The sequence below is a fragment of the Acyrthosiphon pisum genome, chromosome X (genome assembly GCF_005508785.2).
Source record: "Acyrthosiphon pisum isolate AL4f chromosome X, pea_aphid_22Mar2018_4r6ur, whole genome shotgun sequence".
Classification (NCBI taxonomy): Eukaryota; Metazoa; Arthropoda; class Insecta; order Hemiptera; family Aphididae; genus Acyrthosiphon; species Acyrthosiphon pisum.
The window spans coordinates 113959296-113983245 of NC_042493.1; the positions used below are offsets into that span (position 1 = coordinate 113959296).

General features: G+C 26.8%; 1 protein-coding gene and 1 long non-coding RNA gene across 3 annotated transcripts; both read left to right on the top strand.

The window, feature by feature from the left end:
- The first annotated feature begins 4460 nt into the window (after positions 1–4460).
- LOC107882185 (dynein light chain roadblock-type 2-like) lies at positions 4461–7298 on the top strand. The gene is made up of 3 exons (XM_016802503.2): positions 4461–4571; positions 4850–5017; positions 7225–7298. Exons 1-3 carry the CDS (start codon positions 4481–4483, stop codon positions 7296–7298), a joined length of 333 nt encoding a protein of 110 aa, XP_016657992.1. The 5' UTR covers positions 4461–4480.
- A 3896-nt stretch (positions 7299–11194) lies between these two features.
- On the top strand, positions 11195–16530 carry LOC100575905. 2 transcript variants are annotated; one of them, XR_003838687.1, is made up of 6 exons: positions 11195–11370; positions 11734–11867; positions 12836–12969; positions 13943–14076; positions 15506–15935; positions 16015–16530. It is a non-coding gene; the product is annotated as an uncharacterized LOC100575905 (long non-coding RNA). The 2 variants fall into 2 exon arrangements; XR_003838688.1 differs by lacking the exon at positions 12836–12969 and adding an exon at positions 13083–13205.
- The last annotated feature ends 7420 nt before the right edge of the window (positions 16531–23950 follow it).

The following is a 23950-nucleotide window of genomic DNA, read 5'->3' on the forward strand; positions in this document are numbered from 1 at the left end:
TATCAGTTGAAAAATATTAAAAATACATAGGCACAATTTTTTTTTATAAGCATTTAAAGATCAAATTTTGACAAAATTTATCAAATTTTAATTTGAAAAATTATTTTGTACTTAAAAATTTATAAAATGTTCAATTTTTGTATCTAAGAATTAAAAATTTAAAACAAGATTCCACGTAAGTAATTAATTCTGTTACCAAAAAATCTAAAATATACATTTAAACAGTTTATTTTTATAGTCATTTTAAGTACAAATTTGGACGAAATTACATATTAAAAACCTAGGATAACTCTTTTAGTTATTTTGTTGTGATTGTATAATATTATTCGTGGGTACTTGAAACTTCTAAAGTATACTATTATATATCTATGATTTTACCACGGTTTTGTGTTGATGTATAACGCGTTATAACTTATAAGTACCTAATAGATATTATGATATGATTAATTTGGAATTTATTATAGGTACCTATTATAGGTCAATTTTTTTTAATACCATAGATAAGTATATATATGTCTAATACATAGACTGATATACCGTCTCCGCTCAGAATCGTTTTTCTTATACAGTGATATTATATCATTGAATTCAAATTTAATACTGTCCATTATACAGTGACCCATTTCTAACCTACTGTACAGCAGAGCGACATCCACTTACCCACCTTTTTTTTTTTTATTTTTGTGTTTGTCATCACCTTTTAGGACAGTAAAAGTGCTTGGATTTTCTTCAACAGTATCTTTTCTGATAGGAAAGTGAATCTCGTTGGTACTTTGGGGGGTCAAAAGTAAAAATTTTCCAGTAGTTTTCAAAAGCGCCGTGAAAAACAAAAGAAAAATTAAGGAAAAACGGGAATTTTTACGCAAAATTGGTTTTTCACAAAATCGATTTTGGCTTTTGGTGTAACTCTAAAACGAATGAATGTATATACATGAAATTTTCACTGGTTATTTATGTTTACTTTTTCTATACGTGATGAAATTTTCAAAATATTATGATTTTTTTTGAACTGTTTAGGAACATTTTCATTTTCCATTTTTTTAAAGTTTTTTTTCTTAAAATATCAATAAAATTTTATCTGTTGGTTAAAAAAGCTTGAAAATTTAATAGAAAGCTCCTAGTATATTATTTCAAAGGCAGATGAAAAATATTAAAAATCCTTAGTCACAGTTTTTTTTTATAAGCATTTAAAGTTCAAAAATTGAGAAAATATGGAAAAATCACGAAAATTAGCAAATTATTTTGAGTTAAGAATTCGTAAAAATTTTTCTTTTTAAATCTAAGATTATAAAATGCAATACAAGATTCCTTATGAAATTATCTACCTTTATCAAAAAAAAAAATATCTATAAGAAAGTCAAATTAAATTTTTACTCGATTTCTCATGTAGCGTTTTCCTTATTTTGTTGTAATTCAAAAACGAATAACTGTAGATACATGAAAATTTTACTGGATGTTTATATTAGCATTTCCTATACACCATACAATTTTGAAAATATTTTGACTCTTTTTGAGCTGTTTACGGACATTTTCAGTTTTAAATTTTTTTAGTTTTTTTTTTCTATAAATATCAATAAAGTTTTACTGTTGGGCCAAAAAGTGTACACAATTAATACAAAACTCCTGATATATTGTTACAATATTGAAAAATATTAAAAATACATTGGCTCAATTATTTTTTATTAGCATTTGAAGTTGAAATTTTGACAAAATTTATCAAATTTAGAATTAAATAATTATTTTTTAGTTAAAAATTTATAAAATGTTCAACTTTTATATCTAAGGATTGAAAATTTTAAACAAGATTCCACGTAAATATTTAATTCTGTTACCAAAAATTCTAAGAAATACATAAGCACAGTTTATTTTTATAGTCATTTTAAGTTAATATTTGGACGAAATTACATATTAAAAAACCTGGAATAACTATTTTAGTTATTTTGTTGTGATTGTAATGATTGTATAATATTATTTGTGGGTACTTAAAACTTCTAAAGTATACTATTATATATCTATGATAGTACCATGGTTTGTTGTTGATGTATAACGCGTTACCTGATGGATATTGTGTTATGATTAATTTGGAATTTATTATTAATACCTATTATAGGTCAATTTTTTTTTTAATACTATTATAAATAAGTATACCTATAGTAGGTATGTCTAATACCTAGACTGACAAACCGTCTCCACTCAGAATCGTTTTTCTTATACAGTGATATTATATCATTGAATTCAAATTTAATACTATCCATTATACAGTGACCCACTTGTAACCTACAGTACAGCAGAGCGACATCCACTTACCCACCTTTTTTGAACTTAAAATGCTAAAAAAAAAAAACCGTGACTAAGGATTTTTAATATTTTTCAATTGTCATTGAAACAATATAGTAGGAGTCTTGTATTAAATGTTCAAGTATTTTTACTTAACAAATAAAGTTTTATTTACATTCATAGAAAAAAAAACTAATTAAATTGTCCGTAAACAGCTCAAAACAAATCAAAATATTTTGAAAATTTTATCATGTTTAGAAAATAGAAATATAAACAACCAGTGAAAATGTCATGTATCTACAGTCATTCGTCTTAAGGTTACACCAAAAACCAAAATCAATTTTCTCGAAAACAGATTTTGCGTAAAAATGGCCGTTTTCCTTCATTTTTCTTTTGTTTTTCACGGTGCTTTTGAAAACTATTGGAAAAATTTAATTTTGACCACCCAAAGTACCAACTAGATTCACTTTCCTATCAGAAAAGGTACTGTTGAAGAAAATCCAAGCACTTTTATTGTCCTAAAAGGTGATGACAGACACAAAAAAAAAATTTAAAAAAAAAACACACATCATTGTAAAATCAATACATTCGTCGTTCCACTCAGAATCTAAAAGTATTCAAAGTACTCAAAAAAAAATACATTAAAAAAATTGTAATTAGAATACCATATAAATACTTCAAAAAGTATTTAAATAAAAGTATTCAAATACTTGTATTCGAATACTTTACAAGACCGTATACTAGTATAATATGATCTATGGTATCTAGTACTGCTACTAAGTTAGTATTAAAATATAATACATAAAACAAAAAATTGAATAAATAATATGTTTTAACGTAAAATTTATAAGGAATTGGTCGAACAATTTACAAGATGTGTCAAAGTGTTGTTAATGCAGTTTTTACCCACACGTTTTCAGATATTGTTGAGTGGCCTAATAATCCCGTTAAAATACCTAAAATGTTCCCTGAAAAAGGTGGTTTTTATGAGTAGCTGGCTGTATTGATGGTACGTTAATAAATATTGATGTACCAAGTATAAACGAAGAACAATTTGTAGATAGACATGGCAACCATTCAATTAATGTGACAATGGTTTGCGGTCCAAACCATGTACTTTATACAGTAGATGCAAACTGGCCTAAAAGTGTACACGATGCCATGTATTAAGAAATACTAATATATTTGCTGCTTTTGAGAGTGGATGGTGAACATTTCCTGGGGCAGTCATTTTAGCAGATAGTGCATATCCATTGAAAGAATGGCTTATTCTGCCATGTCATCAAAACCCAAATGATGAAATTGAACAAAGGTTCAACCGCAAACACAAATCTACATGTTGATTCATTTTAATAGAGTGTAGACTTAAACATTTATAATTTAAATAATTTTATTATAAAATACCTACAGGTTTTATAAAATGTATTTATAAAGTTTAGGTCCTAAACACACCCCACGCGTACCCAATTTGATTGATTATTAAGTTTGTTAGGTTTTTAATTTATTATGTAATAGAGACGGTTTTGAATATTTATTTTTTCAGCTTTGGTATCCATTAATAGTGTTCTTTTATTTATTAATATTTATTATCACTTTATCACGACACAACAATTTTTGAAATATTTATAATCGCCTCTATTAAAATCTAGTTAACTTGTTAATGAATCATAATTGGTTTTCAAAATTAAAATCAGTTATACCTAAGTTCCTCACTCCTCAGTTATGTCGTGGATTTTTGGTCGAAAATATACTACTTTTATTTGTCAACTGGTCACTGGATGCCCTTATAAAATATAAGTGTTGAAAAAAATTCCATGTTGTTGTTTGTTTTGTGTTGTTTGCATACATATGTGCTAAGTATTTTAATTTGTTATAATATTAATACATTTTAATGATATTTCACTACTTATATAAGAACAAGTCCAAAATCGTAGCGGTTTGAATCAAAATAATTGCCTATACATAACTCCTTAAAAATTACGCTAATAATAATAATATAATATTACCTGTGTTGTTTATCCTAGCCCCTAGGTATAGAATATAGATAATATAATATTATGTAATCATGACTTCGACTTGTATAATTTCATTAATATTTCCAATTTATTCAATTATTACGTTTTGCATACTTATTAAATTACATATCGACTCTTTTTAAAGTTCGAACAATAATAATTAATAATTATAGAATTTAAAGTAGAAAATGGATATTGTTCAACACGAATTCGAAGAAACTTTGAAACGCATCCAATCTCAAAAAGATGTTGTCGGTGTTATTGTGGTAAAGAATAATGGTGTGTATTTTTTTTATATTTATTATTTATTTATTTATTTAATTATTTATTTATTTTTATTATATTCGATCAGTGTTTTATTATGGTTGTATAGGTAGGTACCTAATTGTTGTGATCACGGACTTATTAACTTATCATTACTTATTCAAGTCTTATATAGTTACTAGTTAGCCAGTTAAGTAGTGCTTATGACACTCAATTTTTCGTCTTTAACTCGGACTCAGTGTTTTTTTTCATCAATTATCATATTATGTTTATACGGATAATAATTGTTATAGGTGATATCATAACATCAACATTAGACAATAGGTCATCTGTTAGCCACGCTGAAAGGATAATGAAGTTGGCTGACAACGCGAAGAGTTGTGTTAGAAATTTAGATCCGTCAAACGAGCTAATTGTTTTACGGATGGGTACTAAAAAACGAGAGGTACTGGTGAAACCTGGTAAATTTTATTTTGAAATATTTTTCTTCCCAAATAATATTTTGACTAGGTACTACATTTATTGTTTTGAAATTTATACATGTATACCTGTCTACTTATATCATATTTCAATCAAACAACTATTTTTTTCCATTCCACAGCTTAGAACATATTTTTTCTTATACAAAGTTTTAAGCTTAGAACAAAAATACATTACATTATAATATATTTGAGATATGTATTTTCATAAAGCACGAGCTTGTAGCATAGATATAGAATAACAGAACCAGAGAATAATTATAAGAATATGACAACTACAACAAAAATAAGTGTGATTTTACAATATAATTATATAAATCTAAAAATACATAACATCATACAAAAAAAAAAATAGTATTTCATAAAATGTACTTATAACTAAAAATCAGATAAATTCTATTAGCAAGTTGTAACAATTGTTTTTTTAGCATTACAATTTTGCAAAAACTATTTGTTTTATAAAAATAGGCATGGAACTTTAGAATTTTGGTCCAAGGTAATTGACAAACTTTTTACCAAAAGATAAAGTTGAGTCTTGGCATCAAATGTTTGAGAGACTTTTATTACCTGTTTATTTTGTTTTTATCGACCCATTGATCTACCTACCCACAAAATCGCAATTTGTTTAATACAAGATTCAATGGTAATATAGGTACGTCAAATATCCTGAAGTATACATATATGATTGATGGATCCTTCATAACCTGTTTTTTAAAGACATATGTTATGTACTATCTTACGTTGATGAAGCAGTAGTAGTTTTAGAGCATTATCATATAATCCTCCCTAGATTAACAAACTGTATTAACGTATTATTGTAAATAGGTACCCACATGGCGCATATAGATATTTCGTTGTATCTATGAGTAGTACTCATTGAGTACACGACACCCGTACACAATTATTTCAGTGTAATGTAGATATATTATCATTCATAATTTTATCGTTAAGGAACGATTAAATTTTGAAAAAATGTTAACATTTGTTATTTGATTATTAGTTACTTAAAAAACTGATTCTGGATGAAGTGAAATAATATTTTAGTATCGACTGTGTGTAGTTTAGTGTTATTATTATTAAATTATGTATGTAGATTGTAGTCTGTAGAATGTATCTACATTGTATAATATACGTATATACAATACCTATGTCAATACTCAGTGGTCGGGACGCTACTAGTTTTTCGTAGCACGCTAACGCTACAGCTACTCCCCCAAAAAAGTAGCTCGCTACCGCTATCGTTACTTTTTTTAAATGTAGCGCGCTCCTTTTTCGCTACATTTTTAAAAATGTTCTTATTGAAAACTAGTGTTTGTAGTTTGTACTGATTTGACATTTGATCACTGGCCAGGGCAAAAACTTTACTAATACACTAATCATTATCATAATATAAATAAACAAATATAATCATAATTTATATTTTAATAATCAACAATTAGATTGTAGGTAGTGACTAGTGACAAAATAATGATAATTTTCGCTACGCTAACCGGAAATGTTTAGCACAGTGCCGCAATTAGGATTTTTGGGGCCCAGGACAAAATCAATGTATGGGGCCCTGATGTCTAATGCTTATGTATATAATATTTTTTAATGATGGTGATTTTTTTTTTAAAAGCCTAATAATATGAAGGCCCAACACACAGTGACCAGTGACCATTTTTTTTTTTTTATTCGTATGACTACAATGAGCGGAGCACTAATGACCATTTATAGATAAATATGGATATTATTACGGATAATTAATATGGGTCCCGTTCTTTGACAGCAAATTAGATAGCATAATAAATTATGAAAATAAATATTTGTATTTAATATATTTTATTTGATTTAAACATTAGATTATAATCCAATTATTTAAACATTTAAAATAGACGCGGGCGCCCCCTTGAGCCAACGATTAGCGGCCCTATACAGGGGCATTACATCGGCTGTCCCTGTGGTTGTTGCGGCACTGGTTTAGCACGCTATACTATTTCGCTATATAAGGCATAATGTAGCGACGCTACAAATAAAATTGCGTGCTACTCCCAACCACTGTCAATACTCAATACTATCTTCTACAAGTTTACATAGATAACTGAATTTTGATAATTAATTAATATTTAAAATATACCTATAATAAAATAACATTAATTAGTTACCAATTAGATAAATTAAATTATATGTTAAAATCATTTTTTTTTCAGGTAAAGATTTCATAATGATCGTTCTTCGGAAACAAAATCATAAATCTCTTATGAGAAGTATAGCAAACTCTTAATAATGCATTTTTAAATTGATTGGAATAAAACAAAAATGTTATTAGTTATATTGTATCTATTTGGCTATACTATACGTAAGACACATATAATATTATTAAGTACCTATTGATTTTTAATTTTATGATAGCATGACAGTTTTTAAAAAGGTTGGCTAATGGCTTATTTATTACATAGTTTTCTTTTCTATTTATCTAGTGACAAATCATTTTGTTCGTTTTTTATTCTTATAAAACTAGTTTGTCATATATATTATTTTCCCATTACTACCAAACATTCTTCCTTTTTTTTGAGTAGGTACCTATACATACCTTATAAACTGGCCTACTTAGTACTTTGTTCATGGACATTTGCATTGCCTTGCGTGTTGTGTCATGGCTTATATAGGATATGTACGATATACATATACATATACATATACATATACATATACATATATGTACGATATACACGAGATGCCGACAAAACTTTAATACAAAATACCACTGCAGTCGAGCCACTCGTCAATAGATAATATAGTAGATGTGTTATATTATATAGGTAGGTACCTACTGCAATGCGCCATTGCTTCTGGTAGTTTATGATTATTTATTTATGAACAATACCTATACGACCGAGACAGATATACAAATTGCAGTTTGATTAACAAATATACATCACCTTAGGTTATAATAATGACGTGCACGCAGTGGCTGCTCGTGCTATGGAGCACAGGCACCACCAATATTTTTAAAGAATATTTAATTGCTCTACAGCAATAATTATAATACATAATATTTATGAAAGGGATTAATATTTATTGACAAAAATAAAAATAATTTTGTTGACTAATTAGTTATTTATTTAACATAGTATTCTACACTATAAAGCAAATATATTAGGGAAGTACTGTCATAGGTGATAACTGATAAGTGATAAGTGATGTTGTAGATGTTGTGGACTATGGTAGGTACAGCTGTCAGCTAGGAGTACTGACTACAGGTACAAGACGTTACGATGACGGCGACGCCGATTTACGTGGATTGAGCACAGTGGTAAGCTTTAGACCTACTATCTAATTGAAATTTAATTTTTTATATATTTGTAAATTTTTGTTATAATTCACCTTTCAAACTGTATTAATTATTTTGTATTTGTATGGTTGTTCTTGATTATTATGTATTATATCCTATGTAAAAGGGCTTGTCCCGTTAAACTTAATAATAAATAAATAAATAATAAGAAACCTAACCTACTAACTACAAGCTTTTCACATACTGTTCAATAATGAGTATACCTACTATTACTAAAAAATATCACGAAACAAAAAAAAAAAAAACGTTGAATTATAAAAGGCAAATATTGCACTATATACAAAGCAATTAATAAGTAGTATTAGACATTAGTAAAACCGGTGGTAATATTTAAGTTGTGTAATTTTTGAAACATAAAATTTGGTATAAATAAATAGTTGATATTTATCATTATTTATTTATTATCTACATTGTATGATAAATAATAATTAATGTTGTTAAGTATTTGAGTACCTTTTGGTATTCAAATGCCTTCTCAAGTATTAAATGACATTTATCTACAAGTATTAAAGTACATGTTAGAATATTTTATTCATAGACACAATTTGGGAGGGGGCTTGGAGGTGCCTATCTGCTCCAATATTGAATTTAGCCCCTCCCAATGGTAATGGTAATGGTGTTTAAACAGCATAAATCAATACATTAAAAAACAAAAATCCACTATAAAAAGCGAGAATAAATATTACTATGTTTACGTTGCGGCGTCAAAACGGTTCTAAATCCATAAATGTGTATTTTTACTCTTTAACAAAATAACTCAAAATATCAGTAAGTAAGCAAGTATGCATAATTCAAAACTGTTTAAATATCACCATGTAAATGTAATAAATAATTTAAAAGAAAAACCCAAACATGTAATATTATTTAATTACTAAATTTAATATAAAAATTCTTGTCCTCGAATGATAATTGTTATCATGATTGGTAACTGTTAAACCTTTTAAGTACCTATTGTTTAGAATCCAAAATGTACACACCATGGCTGTGCATAAGTACATGAATATTTTTTAATTTTGATCAAAAAGTATAACCATTGTCAAAACAAAAAAAAAATACTTTTTTCCTATCCATTATACAAGTTGAACATACAAATTGTAAAACTAATAGTTAATCAGTAATAAATAATTGAGTGTCTGGAAAAATTTAAATGATTTTAACAAATCGTAAAATATCTAAACACATTTTGGAAATGATAATCGGTAATAGGAAATTTTCAACTGATAAAACAATATTATCACTGGTTAGATAAAATATTATTTAATCTGTGAAATCACACCGCAAGATCTGGTAAATGAGCACAACAGTACCATTGCATGTTATGTAGTTACAAAGAATTGATGAACATAATATTATAATGATCATAATATAATCACTAATTAATAAAAGCGTAACTAAAAAAATTACAATTAATCAAAATCTATAGAAATCTAAAACAACTTTTTTTCATCCTGGCATGATTATGTTGGAGGCACAATCTTCCGGGGGGGGGGGGGGCGAGTGCCCACCCGGCCCCTCCCTTAAACACACCTATGAACTTAAATGCCAGAAGTTTCCTTACATAAATTTGTATAAGATCAAGTTTGTCTTTGGCAATTTCATCTTCTACCTTCTTCTTTTTAGCTAAACCTTCATAACCTGAAAATAACCAGTATATTAACAGTACATAACAGTACAATAACCAGTACATTATATAAACCTTATAAAATGTATAAGCACATAAATTTTGCTATTGTCAAAAATTATATTGTGTTAGGTGTAAAAGTGAAATGTGCTTTTTGAAAACGAGTTATGCCATTTATCAAATTTATTTGTGAATTGTTAGATTTTAAGTAATAATTGTTTATAAATTATTCATAAAACTTAATAATTTGAAAATTTCTAAATAAACAAATTAATTTTTTTAAGAAAATACAATTTTAGACCCAAGATACAGAAATAATAATCTATTGAGCTATTATTCAAATCCAAATACTAATTTTTGCCTTCGTGTTTATGCTTAACTTACTTGGTATTATTTTTAACAGGTGTTGCTGTTTAAATGAAAATGAAAATTTAAATTTAAATCTTTAAATTTAAAGATCCAGGCAATCCAATGTCTTGTACTAGTGCTGAATCATTGCCAATAATATCAAGAATAATCATATCAGTTTCATCATACCGACACTTTTTCCCACCTTCTTTTCCAGTAAATTTACCAATTTTATTGTCTCTCTTTTCCTAAAGAATAAACTTTATGAAATAAACAATGTGTATAAAATTACATAGGTATTGGTACTAACGAAGGTTCGACATTTCCATAATCCATACAGCTTGTCTCTGGTAAACTGTCACTGTCGATCAGCAGAGGCTAGCTGAAATGATTGGGCAACAGTGTGAACACTTTTCCAAGCCTCAATTTTTTCAATGTTGTCAGTAGCATTGAAACTACCGAACAACACACCTTTCCTCTCACGGATTGCATCTAATAATGCCAATTTACTTTGCTTTTTATTATTGTTTCGTCATTTTAGCAGAACGTACACATTCAAAATTTAGAAGGTCAAATTTATATATATAATGAGGAGCAAGAAGCACGTTAAAAGTACAGCAACGATAACCGAGTAAATACAGCGATAACGGCTGTTAGATAATATGATAAAAAATTGAAAAGTGGTACCCACGGACAAAGATAAACATATAAAAATATTTATCTAAGTCCGTGATGGTAACCAGGGTTGTAGATATATTAAACTGTATATTATCTTAAACCGTGGCGGTAGCGTAATTTTCAAAACGTTATCACATTTGAAAATTATACGATTATCTTTTGTGGAATGGAAAGACTTTGCATTTTGCACTTTTCAGAAATTAAAATGTGCAAAGTGAAAAGTTGCTAAGTGTGTTGGTGGAACAGGCCATGCTAATTGTACATAATATTTTGTAAAGGAAGAGAACAAACATTTTCATTGAAGAAAATGGAGTATAAATCTAAAATCGAATAAATCGTGATCAATACTATATAGTAATATTACATTATATTATAATTTATATTATACCTACGTATCAATTTTGACTGTTCAAAAAATTACACGTAAAACATACAAGCGATATCGTTAAATATTAAATTTTATCTTTTTCTTAACGTATTTTTCACACAAAAGTTACATACTATACACGGTGAAATTGATTTAAAACGTTCCAAATTTTATATTTCATCTGTTATCGTGAAATTAATTTCCCTCAGTAATTTATTGTAGTCTTAATATATATTATCAAAGTCAAATACTTAATAATTTGTATAGATTCATCATCATAGTATATATATAGTATATATTAAATATTCCATTCTCATAATTTAATACAATGTTTTTACAATATTTTATAGAATTTAATTGTAAATGGACTATTTGGAATTGCTGATGAAGAAAATAATGTTGAATACACTGCAGCCACTCAGAAATGTAGAAATTATATAAATATGAGAACAGAAAAAGTATACGAAACCGCAATTGATAAACTGTGAGTATCTTTACCTTGCATGTATAGGGGTCTAAAGTCTTAATTTAGTATAATCGATAAAAATGTAATATAAAAAATAAATAAGGTTATGTGTTTATACATTTATTATTTAGTTTGAACCAACTTGTCCATTGAGTAAGAAAACTTCAGATATATTTATCATTTATTTAATGATCAGGTCGCCCATGAAACATAAACTGTTTCAATACTGGAATATCCTATATTATTTTTAATAGGTAATTTTAAAATAATATTGTATTTTGCTGTAATGTGGCTCGGCAATATTTATTAAAATGATTTGCTGAAATGCGTTATGTTAAATTTTTTGTTCAAATGCCAACGGTCCCCATGATAACATTTTTATAGGTAATTAATTGTTGTATCGTATATTAAATAGGTAATTCTAAAAGTAGACTTTTAGATATAAAAACTATTAAATTTTTACTGAATTTTCATGTTTTTTTCTAAAATTTTCAGTGATATGCATTCCCTTCTGAATATTGAACGTAATATATTTAAATATATAGCAGATATAAAATAGTAAACTTTATCATCATTTTGTTTATGGATTTCCTCACCAAACCATTGTATGTTAGATTTTATAATATGTGAATATTACATTTTATCTTTTTATTACCGTATTTTTCACACACAAGTAACATACTCTACATAGTTATTTTATTTAAAACGTTCCAAATTTTATATTTCATCAGTTATTTTGAATTTAATTTCCCTCAGAAATTTTTTGCAGACTTTTCTTCCCCCAGACATTTTCTGTTTCCCGTATCAATCATAGTTTAATTATTCTTATTAAATCCTAATGTATCTATATAACTGTGGTACTAATATATATTATCAAAGTCAAATACTTAATAATTTGTATACAGTCATCATCATAGTATATATATAGTATATATTAAATATTCCATTCTCATAATTTAATACAATGTTTTTACAATGTTTTATAGAATTTAATTGTAAATGGACTATATGGAATTGCTGATGAAGAAAATAATGTTGAATACACTGCAGCCACACCGAAATGTAGTAAATATATAAATATGAGAGCAGAAAAAGTATATGAAACCGCAATTGATCAACTGTGAGTACCTCTACCTTGCATATTTAGGGGTCTAAAGTCTTAATTTAGTATAATCGATAAAAATGTAATATAAAAAATTAATAAGGTTATGTGTTTATACATTTATTATTTAGTTGGAACCAGCTTGTCCATCGCCTAAGAAAACTTCAGATACATTTATCATTCATTTAATGATCGGGTCGCCCATGAAACATAAACTGTTTCAATACTGGAATATCCTATATTATTTTTAATAGGTAATTTTAAAATAATATTGTATTTTGCTGTAATGTGGCTCGGCAATATTTATTAAAATGATTTGCTGAAATGCGTTATGTTAAATTTTTTGTTCAAATGCCAACGGTCCCCATGATAACATTTTTATAGGTAATTAATTGTTGTATCGTATATTAAATAGGTAATTCTAAAAGTAGACTTTTAGATATAAAAACTATTAATTTTTTACTGAATTTTCATGTTTTTTTCTAAAATTTTCAGTGATATGCATTCCCTTCTGAATATTGAACGTAATATATTTAAATATATAGCTGATGTAAAATAGTAAACATTATCATCATTTTGTTTATGGATTTCCTCACCAACCCAAAGTATGTTAGATTTTATAATATGTGAATATTACATTTTATCTTTTTATTAATGTATTTTTCACACACAAGTAACATACTCTACATGGTGATTTTATTTAAAACGTTCCAAATTTTATATTTAATCATTTATTTTGAATTTAATTTCCCTCAGAAATTTCTTGCAGACTTTTCTTCCCCCAGACATTTTCTGTTTCCCGTATCAATCATAGTTTAATTATTGTTATCAAATCCTAATGTATCTATATAACTGTGGTCTTAATATATATTATCAAAGGCAAATACTTAATAATTTGTATACAGTCATCATCATAGTATATATAATATATATTATATATTAAATATTCCATTCTCATAATTTAATACAATGTTTTTACAATATTTTATAGAATTTAATTGTAAATGGACTATTTGGAATTGCTGATGAAGAAAATAATGTTGAATACACTGCAGCCACTCCGAAATGTAGAAATTATATAAATATGAGAGCAGAAAAAGTATACGAAACCGCAATTGATAAACTGTGAGTACCTCTACCTTGCATATATAGGGGTCTAAAGTCTTAATTTAGTATAATCGATAAAAATGTAATAAAAAAAATAAATAAGGTTATGTGTTTATACATTTATTATTTAGTTTGAACCAACTTGTCCATTGAGTAAGAAAACTTCAGATACATTTATCATTCATTTAATGATCGGGTCGCCCATGAAACATAAACTGTTTCAATACTGGAATATCCTATATTATTTTTAATAGGTAATTTTAAAATAGTATTGTATTTTGCTGTAATGTGGCTCGGCAATATTTATTAAAATGATTTGCTGAAATGCGTTATGTTAAATTTTTTGTTCAAATGCCAACGGTCCCCATGATAACATTTTTATAGGTAATTAATTGTTGTATCATATATTAAATAGGTAATTCTAAAAGTAGACTTTTAGATATAAAAACTATTAAATTACTACTGAATTTTCATGTTTTTTTCTAAAATTTTCAGTGATATGCATTCCCTTCTGAATATTGAACGTAATATATTTAAGTATATAGCTGATATAAAATAGTAAACTTTATCATCATTTTGTTTATGGATTTCCTCACCAAACCAATGTATGTTAGATTTTATAATATGTGAATATTACATTTTATCTTTTTATTAACGTATTTTTCACACAAAAGTAACATTCTGTTGCAACTACTGTTCCAATACTGGAATATCCTATATTATTTTTAATAGGTAATTTTAAAATAATTTTATATTTTGCTGTAATGTGGCTCGGCACATGGTTTATGGTGTGAACCAACTTGTCCATTGTGTAAGAATACTTCAGATTCATTTATCATTAAACAGAAAATACTGTCAATAAACAGAAAATTCTTGTTAGATTGTAAACACTTACAGGTGCTAGCAATACTTATTATTGAAAAAAAAATGGTTTGAATGCACTTCTTTCTCACCCCCTTCTGTGGTTGCTGTAAATGTTACCCCATTTTTAATGTTGTATTTCTAAGTGCGCCCTAAATTTTTTATTCATAAACATATAAATTAGGTGCATCTAAGAATATTTGTGGAACATCAAGATTTACATTCCATTTCAGATGAAGGACTGGAAATATAATCTTAATAATATTGTGTTTATTGTTTATGTTGCATAATGATTAAAAATGTATTTTTGAAATTTAGTTAATAGTAAAATTGTTTTATGAAATAATGACAATTACCATCCAGTATAAATTAATGAATTTGTATGTTTGCAGTTATTTTATAAATTTTTTATTTACTTTCTATTTATTTTTTATTTTATCAAATTTAATGGAGAGTCTGCCTATGTATTCATTTTAGTTTGTTCAAAAATATATAAAATACATAAACATTTTAAAGGTTATTTTTCAATTCTTATATTGCACTGAGGAAAATATTAACCATTTTATATGAATTAAATCTTTTACAGAAGTCAGTTCAACATTTCGCCGTTCCAAATACGATTCAGTATAGAGGTTTTTAATGTCAGTGTTCGAAAATGTGTAGGTAGTATAACTACAGAAGTGATTTGTAGTGGGTATACTCAATAATCGTTTATATCAAGTAAATATTTATTTAGTTTTTTAAATTATATCTGTAAAGCATTTAATTTCATAGATAAGAGGTTTTGGCTTTCAAAACATTTGATGTCTGTCGAACGTTATGATCCCACACATGAGCTGCCTAGTTGAAGAACTATCTGTATGTCATGAAGGTGTTTATATAGAATTTTGAAAGGTGTTTTGTCTACTATTAGTGTTAGTGATGGATCAACATTTCTTTACAGTATTGAGGCCTGTAGACTAATGATGGAGTACCTATGGTCTTTTATTGCTTATATATTTCTCGACACATACTTGGTGAATATAATAATAATTATTATTTTTAATTATTAATCTCTGTAAAAGAATATTGAATTTGAATAACATTTTTACGTAGGAGTTGTTGAATCAAATGGCTTATTGTATGTGATTGACTGATAATAAATCTGAAGAATTTGTTAATACTTAGAAGTTTACAACCCAACACCACTACTTGGTCCATGGAAACATTGTCAAGAAGTAACATGAACTTCTGTGTGTTTAGTTGAGTAGTCGTTTATAAGCCACCACATTTTATATATAATTGGCTATTATAATAGTCTTGTTGGTAGTAATAATACTCACATATGTTTAAAAACATATTTTATTATATCAATAAAAAGTGTTTTGTATAATTTAAATCAACTATTGCATTCAAGTTAAATAAATACAGTTTTTATATTATGTGCTAAAAGACCGTTTGACGTCAACTGAAGTCACAGGAGCATATTGCAAATCAATTATCTATAAGTTGCATCGTTATCTTAGAAAGTCACTTATCTACTACAGGCAATTGCAATCCATAAGTACACTGCTATGTAGGGTATACCAATCGTATATTAATATATTATAATATACCAAATCATATCACTATTTTCGGACATATCATTTATATTATTTTCGCCACTACAACAAAAAATATCAAACATCTATAAAAATTAATCAATATATTCTCTAATATTCTTTATACGAAATATTCTTTTGTCTTGAAATATTCCCAAATGTGCAAAAAAAACTTTTGCTATTAACTCACCTGTTTCATGATTTGTAAAGATTTCAAACCTCCGTCTGACTGTATAGACTTAAAAAAAATTATGCAAAAGAATATAATTCCGGCCCCTAGTTATTATATAATATAAAGGTAATATGCAATAAAATTTTATTTTGTTATTAATGTTTGTTATTTTTGTATTATTTTATAATATCCATGTACCTATGATGAATATTTTATTCACTATTAAAACTTTAACTTAATGCCTATGATTGTAAATTACGTTGCTTATGTGTTGTGATGACGTAGACCATAGTTTTTTCTTGATATACATATAGAACTTACTGACTCTTCTCCATTTTATTGTGCATTACTATTTAAGAATACATATTGAAGTTTAAAGCAAAGTATTATTCAGAAAAAAAACTATTATTTACTGTTATGAATAAACCTACTGACTTGTTTTAAGCTGTTGACGGACATTTTCAGTTTCCAATTTTTTTTAGTTTTTATAAATATCAATAAAACTTTATTTGTTGGGTACAAAAGCTTGAAACTCTAATAGAAGGCTCCTAATATATTGTTTCAAAGGCAGATGAAAAAAATTTAAAATCTCTCATCACAATTTTTTTTATAAGCATTTAAGGTTAAAATATTGAAAAAATACGTAAAATTCACGAAAATGTGTAAATTGTTTTGAGAAATTCATAAAAATATCTCTTTTTAAATCTAAGATTTGAAAAAGTAATACAAGATTTCTCATCAGTTTGTCTAACTTTATCAAAAAAAAAAAATTATCTACAAGTGAGGCAAATTAAATTTTTATGAGCATTTGAATTTCATATTAATACAACACTTGATTTCTAATGTAACGAGTTCTTATTTTGTGGTAATTAAAAAATGAATAGTTATACACACATGAAAATTTCACTGAATGTTTTTTTTTTTATCCATTCCTATACTTGAATATTTACTAAAACATTTTGAATCCTTTTGAAGTGTTTACGGATAATTTGAAATTTCAATTTTTTTAGTTTTTTTTCTATGAATATCATTCAAGTCTTATTTGTAGGGCCAAAAAGCTTGAAAATTTAATAAAAAGCTCCTGATATATTGTTACAATAACAGTTGAAAATATTAAAAATACATATCATGCACATTTTTTTTATAAGCATTTAAAGTTGGAACTTTGACAAAATTTAATAATTATTTTGTAGTTAAAAATTTATAAAATGTTCAACTTTTATAGTTAAGGATTGAAAAATTAAAAAATAGTTCCACGTAAATAGGTTATATATATATATATTATTTTATTCACAATAATATCATCACATATACTTAGTAATATCTGTTGCTGCATTTATGTGTCGCGCTCTGGCTATTAGCTTATTATTATTTTTCTGTACCTATGCCATAATTTGCAATAATATAAGCATATCAGTTGAGCAGGTAAATAGACACCTATCAGCACTTTATTATTTATCATTTATGGTTATTACGTAATGTGTTTTTGTACGACTATCATGTAGATGGTCATATGTTTTGTTTTTTCCCTTAAAATGTATACCGTATTTATTAGTTTTTGTCTCCAAGTTTCTTATAGTTTGATTTTAGATTCTGAGTGGAACGATGAATGTATTGATTTTACAATGATGTGTGTTTTTTTTTTTTACATATTTTTTTTTTGTTTCTGTCATCACGGTTTGGGGCAGTAAAACTGCTTCGATTTTCTTCAACAGTATCTTGAGAATGTCAATAAAACTTTATTTGTTGAGTAAAAATACTTGAAAGTTTAATACATGGCTCCTATTATATTGTTACAATGCCATTTGAAAAATATTGAAAATCCTTAGTCACAGTTCTTTTTTATTAGCATTTAAAGTTCAAAAATTGACAAATATGTAAAAATCACGATAATTAGCAAATTATTTTAAGTTAAGAATTCAAAAAAAATTTCTTTTTAAATCTGAGATTTGAAAATGTATTACAAGATTACAAGATATTGTCTACCTTTATCAAAAAAAAGAATGTCTACAAGAAAGTCAAATTAAACTTTTATGAGTGTTTGAAATTCATATTTTTACAACATTTGATATTCGCTTGATTTCTCATGTGACAATATTCTTATTTTATTGTTATTAAAAAACGAATGACTGTAAATATTTGAAAATTTCACTGAATGTTTATATAAGCATTTTCTATACACCATAAAATTTTGAAAATAAGTTGACTCTTTTTGAGCTGTTTACGGACATTCTCAGTTTTCAATTTTTTAAGTTTTTTTCTTATAAATATCAATAACATTTTATCTGTTGGGCCAAAAAGTGTATAAATTGAATACAAGGCTCCTGATATATTGTTACAATAGCAGTTGAAAAATATTAAAAATACATATGCACAATTTTTTTTTATAAGCATTTAAAGATCGAATTTTGACAAAATTTATCAAATTTTAGTTTGAATAATTATTTTATACTTACAAATTTATAAAATGTTCAATTTTTGTATCTAAGAATTGAAAATTTAAAACAAGATTTCACGTAAGTAGTTTATTCTGTTACCAAAAAATCTAAAAAATACATTTACACAGTTTATTTTTATAGTCATTTTATGTTCAAATTTGGACTAAATTACATATTAAAAACCTAGGATAACTATTTTAGTTATTTTGTTGTGATTGTAAAATATTATTCATGGGTATACTTGAAACTTCTAAAGTATACTATTATCTATGATAGGATCACGGTTTGTTGTTGATGCATAACACGTTATAAGTACCTAATAGATATTGTGATATGATTAATTTGGAATTTATTATAGGTGTCTATTATAGTTCAATTTTTTTTTTAATACCATAGACTATATAATATTATGTCTTATATCATCTAGACTGACATACCGTCTCCGCTCAGAATCGTTTTTTTTATACAATGATATTATATCATTGAATTCAAATTTAATACCATCCATTATACAGTGACCCACTTGTAATCTAGTGTACAGCAGAGCGATATCCACTTACCCACCTTTTTTTATAATTACGTCTATATTTTTATACCTAACTTTTATAGCTAAGGATTAAATATTTAAAATAATATTCCATGTAAATAGGTGAAATATAAATTACTTTATTTACAATAATATCATCAAATACCTATACTTAGTCATATCAATTATCTTAAGCTAACTGACTGTCTTCGCTCAGAATCATTTTTTTATATAATGATATTATATAATTAAATTAAAATTTAACACAATCTATTAAAGTGACCCACTTGCCCATATTTTTTTAATTCATGCCAATTTGAATTATTTGTATAGTTATTTACCACAAAATACCAGTCATGGATACTATAAGATCTTAGATACATAGATACTTAAGTCCAATGGTATGCTCTCATAATATGTCCGGGTAACCATTAACAACCATTTACATACAAAAAAAATACTATTTTCTACTGATATTACTTTTATAATCTGTACCTAAAATGTAACTAATGGAAACCATTTGTAAACAAAAACAATTTTCGATTTTCATCGTAAATCTCAAAACCTTTGTTTGATGATCTCTTCTGGGCAACTTTTTCAATATTTCTTTCCATAAAAAGCTTATTTTGACAATATTACGAACATAAATGAAAAAAGGGTCCATATCCACTAAAAACAAACGATTCACAGAGACATTTTTAATCATATGTTTGAATTTGAATGCATTGCTACGGTGCTATGTTATAATTTAAAATATGATATTAATATAGCGTTTTTTTCATAATATCTTTAATGTCGTCGGAGGATGGGGAAAAAAGTCTATAATAAAAATTGTAATGATAGAGCGAGATGACAAAAAAATTTTGGCGAGGGCGAGAATTAATCTTCACAATGTCACGATTTTCTATCGTAGTCGAAGGGAGAAATCTTGTCGGGAGTAGTAGTTGTTCAATGCACACTACAACACCCAGACAAGAAAACTACCTATCCCACTCACTACACCACAACAGTAGTGGCTATCCGTGCTGCCGATACGACTCAGGCTAGTGTTCATCATCCCCTGTATACTTGTATACTTGTTGGTAGTATATATATGAATCAGGTGCAGATGGTGCGTTACTAGGGAGAGTAGTTTTTTAATACCCAAAAAGCGCCATCTAACGCAGTAAGTACGCGCAACACTCCACGATTTAATTTTTTAGAAAACGATAGACGGATGTCTGAGAATGATAAGAATATTGCCTTTATATATGCATATTTTGATTTAATCAATGCCGCTTGGTGTTTTTATTTTTCCAAATCTGTATTTCATATCCTCATAGTAAGATCAATTAATGATTGTATGATGTTTGCAAACTATTTTATGTATTTTTGAAGTGAAAACTTCTTTAGGCGCGTAAAGCACTTTTTGTGGGTACTGAATTGAACTGAGCCGTCACGCTCGGCTAGTAACGCTCGGTGTGTGTCTCCATATTACCATGGCAACCAATTATATATTATTTTGAAATTTCCGATGGAATGTCTTGTATATAAATGGTTGTCGTGGTGATATGTAAAACATATTATTCATATAGAGTTGGCAATTTTAATGGACAACGAAGTGAACGAGATTAGATATTTTTATATACATAGATAGATTATATATCTGAGTAGAAGATAGGCTAATTTAAAAAGGGAGAGGACCAAAGACCAAACAAAGTATCGATACCAAGTACTTTACTAGTGACGGTAGTATCGGAACGCCCCTATGTTCAGACTCTTCAGTAGATTACCTATGTAGGTATGTGCATAGCCTATGTCTTTGCAGATTCGTATGCAATATGATTTTAATAATGATTAATAGTATAAATCTAAAACTTAGTGCATTTTTTATTTGATATCAACATTAAATGTCGAAATGATCCGAATGACAGTACGACGAAATATTGAACAACAATTGACGGAGTTTTTTTTAAATATTTAGAAAATACATTCCATTCAAAAATATTAATTTCATATTTCAGTTACCATAAACTTATAGTTTCATTTTTAGAATATGATGATGCAGACGAAGGCCACTCAGAGCAAAATTCACTGGAGTAATTTATACACAATTATAATTAAGTAAATTGTAAAAGTTATTAATTTATCAATATAGAACGCAAAAAAAATTGATTTCGTATTATTAATTTCGTCTTGTTGAAGTTTTCACTTCTGTCGTGTGGTCTTAAGCCACACAGATTTTAGATTTTTTTAACTATTGTTTATGTAAACCCCTTTTCATAGGCGAATTCAAATATTCTACAGTTATTTTTCTTTGAATTATAACAAAATAAAAAATCGTTCAATGAGATTAGTTAATTTACGAGTGAAAGTCAACTTCAAACACTCATAAAAAATGAATTTGACTTTCCAGTAAACTTTATTTTTTGTTAAAGTCAGGAACACATATATAAGTAATCATTTTTTTAAATTTTAAAATAAAACCTATTGAATATAAGTACCAAAATAGAAATTTTCTACGAATTCCTGACTAGAATTTATTTTTAAATTTTCAAGATTTTGAAAATTTTTGTCAAAATTTTGACTTTAGACTCATAACATCTTTTTGTTTTTAAGCACAATTTTTTAAATTTTTACTAACAAAAACTTATAAGAAACTTAACAGTTAATCGGCCAGTGGAGTGGTGAGGGCATAGACTCTCAAAATTCATAAGTTATAATTCGACCATAATATAAAAGCTGTATATATTTGTAATGTTTTAAATAGACACGTGCACTATATTAGGTTTTTTTGTACCTGAAAAAATATTGACATAGGTATTAGATATTTGGACCTTTGTTAAGAATTAATATATTACAGAATTAAATAATATTTAATATTATGTGATATTTATTTTACAATCTCTTATTCTCTTATTAGTAAATGTTTAGTAACTGAAATTACATTTTGCTTCCATGTGACATTTTGTTTCTCACTTCAAAATAAACACAATATTCAATACCTACATGCTTGAAACATAATATATAATAGGTATTTAAATTTAAAACAATTATTAAGGATTTGTGATTTATATATTATCATTTGTCAATCATCATTTAAATTTTAAACGCTAAGTGATCAGAAAACAATACATTTTTTTAAATAAATAAAAATAAAATAGGCATACAAGATAGATTATTCAAAATACGGGACAAAAATGTTCTTTTGGACATTTTGTAATAATTATAATATGATAAAAGTTTAAAATGCCCTCGTATGAACACTATGGAGGTCTATAAACATAACGTTTGAACGATATTAACTGTAAAAAGTAATTTTTTAACCGATTCTAACAAACGGTTATGTAGGGGCAGCTAGTATTCTCAGTTCAAGCTATAGAACAATAAAGTATTGGGCAGGACCCGTTTGTACCAATTTTTCTAAAACACAACTCGTTTGGACCAGCATTTTCCTTCCCATTTTATTTTTAACAGGCTTAGGACTGTCTTTGGCATGGTTAAAAATACTGCTTCTAATTTTCCATTATTATTTATGTTTTTTTTAAAATAATATTTATGATTATTTCGTCTTAAAGATAAAAATATAAAAATATAAATTGGTACAATATAAAATGTGTTGAATTATTATTATTATTATTATTATTATTATTTTTTCGACTGAATTACGAAAATGTTTGTTTTTATGAACTATTTAAATTTGAGCTGCTTGAAACATTTGTCCAATAATCTTCAAGTACGTCAATTGAGATATCTGACCGTTTTATATTGTGTCCACCGTGCGTGTAGTATGTTGTGTTTTTTAAGTGTATCATTTCTTTGTACATTAACTTTATTATTTGAAATTTATGATATTTTGAGCATAGTTTGAACTTGGAAATCTTTAAGAACGTCAATTACTTGGAAACTGTTTGGATTGGGCGTATAAAATTGTGAATTATAATGAGTTTGAAACGATTCAGGACCATTTGTTGTACGTGGTGAATCTGAAGGTTCTGCTGCCCAAATAGTAGGATGAAAATCTGCATCTTCTGATATGTAATAATTCAAAACATAGTCAGCAAAGTGAGTAACGTGTTCGATATTGGGAGCAATAGACATAAATTGAGCATACTCATCTCCAACTTCAGATGGTGGTAAAAAAGCTAACCCATAAAAATATCTTAACCAATTTCCAACTTCTGAGTTTTCTTCTTTGTATTTATTATGTAAATAATAATGTTTTTGAATTTTACGAGAAAAACTTTGGCTTAAATGAAAAAAGCAGTACACAATTTTACAATTTGGAAATATATTTAAAACAGCACAATGTGCAGGTTTTTCAAAATCTGCATGG

Bases quoted from the DNA above. Each gene is read 5' to 3' on its own strand.
- LOC107882185 (XM_016802503.2), top strand. From the start codon at position 4,481: ATGGATATTGTTCAACACGAATTCGAAGAAACTTTGAAACGCATCCAA. The intron at 4,572-4,849 runs GTGTGTATTTTT...TAATTGTTATAG, and splicing joins TATTGTGGTAAAGAATAATG to GTGATATCATAACATCAACA. The intron at 5,018-7,224 runs GTAAATTTTATT...TTTTTTTTTCAG, and splicing joins AGAGGTACTGGTGAAACCTG to GTAAAGATTTCATAATGATC.